Below are 6000 nucleotides of genomic sequence, written 5' to 3' on the forward strand. Positions count from 1 at the left end.
GACCAGAGGAGTCGCCCCCTGGTGGACACTAGAGAGAATGCAGCTTTAACACATGAAGCTTTGACTTCACTCCGCAGAACCGGAGGTTGCCGCCTTGTGCCAATAGACGAAGGACTCCAATGCAGAACTCGCGACGCTGAGTGGTAATGAAGAAAAAGTCAGAGTTCAGTCCAAAATGCATGCAAAGGAATCCAAAAACAACAGACATGATCTGAGTGCAGACGAGTAAAGGTTGGTCTGAAAAGCACAAGGGAGCTCATTGACTACATATAAATAGGAGGGTGATAACAAGGGAACAGGTGAGAACAATCAGGGCGGGGCCGACAATCAGCAGTGAAGTGAAATATCTCACACGACAGTAACACAGGAAATCACTACTGAAGGCTGTAAACAGGAAGAAGCCTCAGAGGACAGCCGTGTTCTCAGGTGAGAGAAGAAAAAGCTGAATTTGAAGCCAAATTCAAAACTTTGGGCAGTGGCAGAATATATGGATCGAACCCTCTCCAAGCTTTGCTAACTCCTCCAACATAAGTCACACTATCATTATGTTTTCATGTAAGAAGATGATTCTTAACAACCTTTCTATTAGATCTAACCTGTTGTCTGCATGATAAGAGTTTGTAAATCTTTGATATAAAACAGTATTACATCTCCCAGAATCAGCTGCATTCTCTCTACTTGCCATCAGGGGGCGACTCCTCAATACTACTTGGCAAAAAAGCAACTCAATGTTATTCAAAACGTACCTTCTATAGTGTACAAAAACACGGAGGCTGCGTAGTCCGAACCAAAAACCGCAAACTTTATTACTCCTTTCAACGTTGACAAAAGCTTCGACCAGATCCAGTCCTTCTGTTCTTACCTTTCAATATAAAAGCCCTAGACATATACACTGTGTGACTGTTTACCAGAGGGAACTCAAATCATTTTTGAAAAAGTGATGCTACTGTCACAAATAGGCATCGCTGCCGGTATGAATAGTTTTGATGCAAAATATTTGCAATATTTGGTGTATATTTTGCATTTTCTTGTCGTTTCATGCATGCCCCGGGTGTGTGAAGGCCTTTACACTGAGGACTAATGAGGAATAGTCCTGCATGGAACAGCTGTTGAAGGGGGGAAGGAGCAATCTGAAGTTTAATGAAAGAGCAGCTTTTAATGACGAGCGTCTCACAGACGGCGATCGGTGCTTTCTGTTTTCCCCGAGGCGATGTGGCTTCAAATGTTCTCACTGAAATGTCCGACTGCGCGTGTGAACACCAGGTGAGCGAGAGTGTGTTTGTGTGTTTCACAGGAACACGATGTCGAGACCCCTTACGGGATGCTGCACGTGGTGATTCGCGGGGCTCCAAAAGGGAACAAGCCCGCGATCCTCACCTACCACGATGTGGGCCTGAACCGTGAGTATTGCGCAGGATGTGTGTGTGGCTTCACAGCAAGGTGTTTCTGCACTTATCAGAGGTGATAATTGGTTGCATCATTCCTTCTTGTCCGCACTCTGCAAGCAGGCACACACACACACACACACACACACACACACACACACACACACACACACACACACACACACACACTGTAGCAGTATTAGATTCAGTACATTGTGAAGAATTTGTATGTTGGAAATTAGACATTGTCCTGTTCCTGAAAGGTAAAGATTTCTAACAGGTAATGGTGCAGAAAAATCATCTCACGCTCTACGTTGAAGTCTAAAACAGGAGTCACAGCATTACCTATAGACCTTTTTTACAGGCGACGTCATCAAAATTACGTCTGCGTATGTCGGCGACAGAATTGTTGTTTTTTTCCCCCAGAACTGTCACCAGCATCTCCGAATGTCTGCTGGTTCGTTTGTCAAAAATCGAGTTCTACAGACGTTCCTAACGGATTGCGACCGCTTCAGAACGACAGGTGTTTCAGTGTATCGAGTGACCGTGTTAACTGGTGACTTTCAGCTTAATGCACGTTAATGTTTGGCGTCGATAATGAACACGGGTATTTAAAAATTGATGAAGGACACCTACGTGTTCTGTTGGTGTCTTCAACAGCGACGCATTCGGGCAAGTCACCAGTTAACACGGTCGCTCGTTAAACCGACACACCGGCTGTTAACTCTTAACTCTTAAACGTGTCGTCGATGTCACGGTGTGTGACCTTCTGTACACGAACACAGATACCGTGACCGGATATCAACGTGTAGCTCCTAATGTCTCTCTGGTTTCTCCACCAAGTACATGTTTGTATATGGAGACTAACTATAACTATTGGGCTGTATGTATTCCACCCACTGACTGACTGCACACGGATCTGTAAAGTCACTTTGTTCGGATGCGTTCACCGTCTTTGGCGGTTAATGTTCGTACATAGCTTGATAAGGTAACAAGGCTAAAAGGTTCATTTGTTGTCGTTGCACAACGACATGCAGATTGTGTTACAGATTAATATCACACTCTCTCCGTACTTCTGTTGCCAAACACTCGTCATTGTGTAAAAGGGTCTATACTCGTAATGCAGGCTCCATAATCTAGTATACCTGGAAAGATGATATATAGTACGAATAGACAGAAGCAGAAGAGATGAAAACGATGAGAGAGAAAGAATTGCGGAGTGCCAACAGACAAAGAAAAAAAAAGAGGAAGCAATGAGGCAAAAAGAAATGTAGGTCAGAAAAACATCCCGCAGAGGGAGGCGGGGTCTGTCCAGAGCGACGCTGCTCTGATGGTGGAGGTGGTGAGGGTTTGGAGGACAGGGGCCGATCCACGGCCCCATTGTCTGGTGTGGTCCGTCCCGCACCAGATCCTCTTCCTCTTGTCCTTATTATCATTCATCGGATCATCCATCTCATTTTGAACACAGGGCAGCCCACTTCTGCAAGAAACACAGTGAGACATTACTAACAAGAAAACAAACACATCTGTAAAATAAAGCGGACAATAGAAAACAATAGAGCATAAAAAGAACTTGCAGTAGAACCACAAGGCTATTAGTATTCACAGCCAGTCGCTAAATCAGTCGACTGTGATGCACAATCATACGGAGCGAGGGATGAAAGAAGATGCAAAAAGAAAAGATTAAACACACACACACACACGCAAGTAGAGAGGAGAACAGGAGGGAGTAGAAAATAGAAAGCGACACGAAGAGAAAGAGATTAGAGGTGAGAGAGAGAGAGAGAGAACGGCAGGTTTTCAGAAGCAGAAAAGAGGTCAAAAAGAGGAGATAGAAGATAGAACGAGAGAGAGAAACATGAAAGTGCTGAGGGAGAAAGTAGGTCATGGAGTCTGTGTGAGTGCAGACTGCTGAGCGCCGACAGATGAATCAGCGCGTACTGATGAGACAACTTCTCACCTCTGTCCTCTCAGAGCAGCGCTGGTTCTGAGTCCATCGGCAGCCCACACGGTACTGGGGGCAGCGATTAGGCACTCACCTCACAGACCTCCCCTGCTTTTTTTCATCTCCGACCCAGTTGTCGCGCTAATTGGCGTTCGTTAACGCGGTGCAGCCAGGGCCCGGGGAGGAAACGGTGCCGCGTCTGATTCGCACGTTCCGAAAGTAGGCCAACTGCAGAGCCAGTGGGAAGAGAGCGAAAACACAGCTGACACCCATTACACATGCAGCTATTTCACAATGCAATGTTCAGAAATGTCTATACTAGTTGAAAGAAATCTTCAGCCCCTTCATTTAGAACAAAGAGAATTTGTAACTGGTTATCAAACAGTGTCCATTTAATGCTGATGCCTCTATTCGACTTTGCTCACGCCATAATTACTGCGGCAGCTAGTGGTCGCTGCTTAACGCTAAACGTAGATATGGGTAGTGATGAGCTGCTTGCGCAGACGACATATACGACCGTCTGTGATTAACGCTGCGGCATCGCAAACCCTCTCTTTGATATCACAGTTTGAATCATTGGCTTCAACAAAAAGTAGTTTAGGGTTAGGTCAAAGGTGCTACATTTGAAATTCAGAGCTTGTCTATTGACTCCACATGGTTCTCAACATGGCAGCAGCTGAGCCTATAGCTAGCAGTCAACGGTGCTGACAGGGCAAACGGTGTTAGCTATCTACGCACGTTTTCCGTTGTTTGTTAGCGCCGTTAGCACCGTTAGCACCGTTAGCTATGAACCTACGGCTCAGCCATTTCCATGTTCATTTCAAATGCTCCCAATTTCGTACTCGCTAGCTAGCTAGCTAAGAAATAATATTTTTAGCAACAGAGATCTGGCCAAAATGGCAGTGTGGTTAATACACAGTCACATAAAACTTCTCATGTTAGTAACATAGGAAAATAATAATTGTTTAAGTGTAGGCAGGTAGTTTACCAGGAGTAGCTTGATTTATTGACCTGGATATAAAGGCAAACAAGGCCACTTCAAACACATTTTTCTTTGAATTAAAATGGAGGGAAATAAGGGCGATATGACATGTTACATTTGTCAGGAAGCTGTCCGTTTTCTGGCACAGCATCAGTATTACAGATGGTCACCTTCAAGGAGCATGTCTAACCTGATCACATTCCTCTGCTCTCACCCCTTCATCCTCTCCTCCTCCTCGTCCTGCCCTTTGCTGTCTTCCCTCCTCCTTCCGTCCCATCTCTCTCTCCCCTCACCCCATGCTACCTCTGCTCATTTCCTCTCCTCCCTCGCTCTCCCGCAGACAAGCTGTGCTTCAACTCCTTCTTCAACAACGAGGACATGCAGGAGATCACCAAGCACTTTGTGGTTTGCCATGTCGACGCCCCGGGACAGCAGATTGGAGCGTCACAGTTGCCACAGGGGTACAATATGCACATTGGGGATTATCTCAAATAAGTAAAAAAGAAAACAATTTATCACAGTATGTGAAGCAACGATGACCAGAAGTTGTGTCCTCTCTCTCCACAGGTACCAGTACCCTACTATGGACCAGCTGGCTGGGATGTTGCCCACTGTGGTGCAGCACTTTGGGTTGGTACTTTTTCCACATCCACATCTTTTCACAAGTCTCACACAGACAATGTTTTATGTTTTGTGTTTTTTAAGAGCCATCTGCAGGGAGATCATGTCCCCTTTGTTCTGTAGAAGCTGAAAATGACGAGACGTGTTCGTCGCTGCAAAAAACTATCCATTTCAACTTCCCTGTTTACATCAACGCTTTCAGATGTTTATTAGTACATTCAAAATGATCATGAGCATGTGATTTTAGTTAAGTTAAAGGTGCTAAATTTGAAATTCAGAGCTTATCTATTACCTCCACATGGTTCTCAACGTGGCAGCAGCTGAGCCGACGGCTAGCAGCTGACAGCTGACAATGCTGACAGCTGCTAACAGTGCAAACAACGGCAACAGTGCTGAAGGAGCTAACAGCAAAAGTGCTGACAGCTGTTAACAGTGCAAACAATGGCAACAGTGCTGAAGGAGCTAACAGCAAAAGTGCTGACAGCTGCTAACAGTGCAAACAATGGCAACAGTGCTGAAGGAGCTAACAGCAAAAGTGCTGACAGCGCTAACAGTGCAAACAAAGGCAACAGTGCTGAAGGAGCTAACAGCAAAAGTGCTGACAGCTGCTAACAGTGCAAACAATGGCAACAGTGCTGAAGGAGCTAACAGCAAAAGTGCTGACAGCTGCTAACAGTGCAAACAATGGCAACAGTGCTAAAGGAGCTAACAGTGCAAACAAAGGCAACAGTGCTGAAGGAGCTAACAGCAAAAGTGCTGACAGCTGCTAACAGTGCAAACAATGGCAACAGTGCTGAAGGAGCTAACAGCAAAATTGCTGACAGCGCTAACAGTGCAAACAAAGGCAACAGTGCTGAAGGAGCTAACGGCAAAAGTGCTGACAGCACTACCAGTGCAAACAAAGACAACAGTGCTGAAGGAGCTAATGGCAAAAGTGCTGACAGCGCTAACAGTGCAAACAAAGGCAACAGTGCTGAAGGAGCTAACAGCAAAAGTGCTGATAGCGCTAACAGTGCAAACAAAGGCAACAGTGCTGAAGGAGCTAACAGCAAAAGTGCTGACAGCGC

At 45.5% G+C, this 6000-nt stretch overlaps 1 protein-coding gene across 6 annotated transcripts in view; it reads left to right on the forward strand.

The window, feature by feature from the left end:
• Positions 1–6000, forward strand: part of ndrg4 (NDRG family member 4) — a 53012-nt gene that overhangs the window by 35811 nt on the left and 11201 nt on the right. For all 6 annotated transcript variants that reach the window (XM_068722512.1, XM_068722513.1, XM_068722514.1 and 3 more), the window contains 3 exons: positions 1295–1400; positions 4653–4773; positions 4880–4942. In XM_068722512.1, the coding sequence (XP_068578613.1) occupies positions 1295–1400; positions 4653–4773; positions 4880–4942 (290 nt within the window). The remainder of the gene's footprint in view (positions 1–1294; positions 1401–4652; positions 4774–4879; positions 4943–6000) is intronic.

Source organism: Cebidichthys violaceus, unplaced genomic scaffold (assembly GCF_023349555.1).
Source record: "Cebidichthys violaceus isolate CVI_PGR_0920_01 unplaced genomic scaffold, fCebVio1.0.p SCAF_3, whole genome shotgun sequence".
In the NCBI taxonomy this organism is placed as follows: Eukaryota; Metazoa; Chordata; class Actinopteri; order Perciformes; family Stichaeidae; genus Cebidichthys; species Cebidichthys violaceus.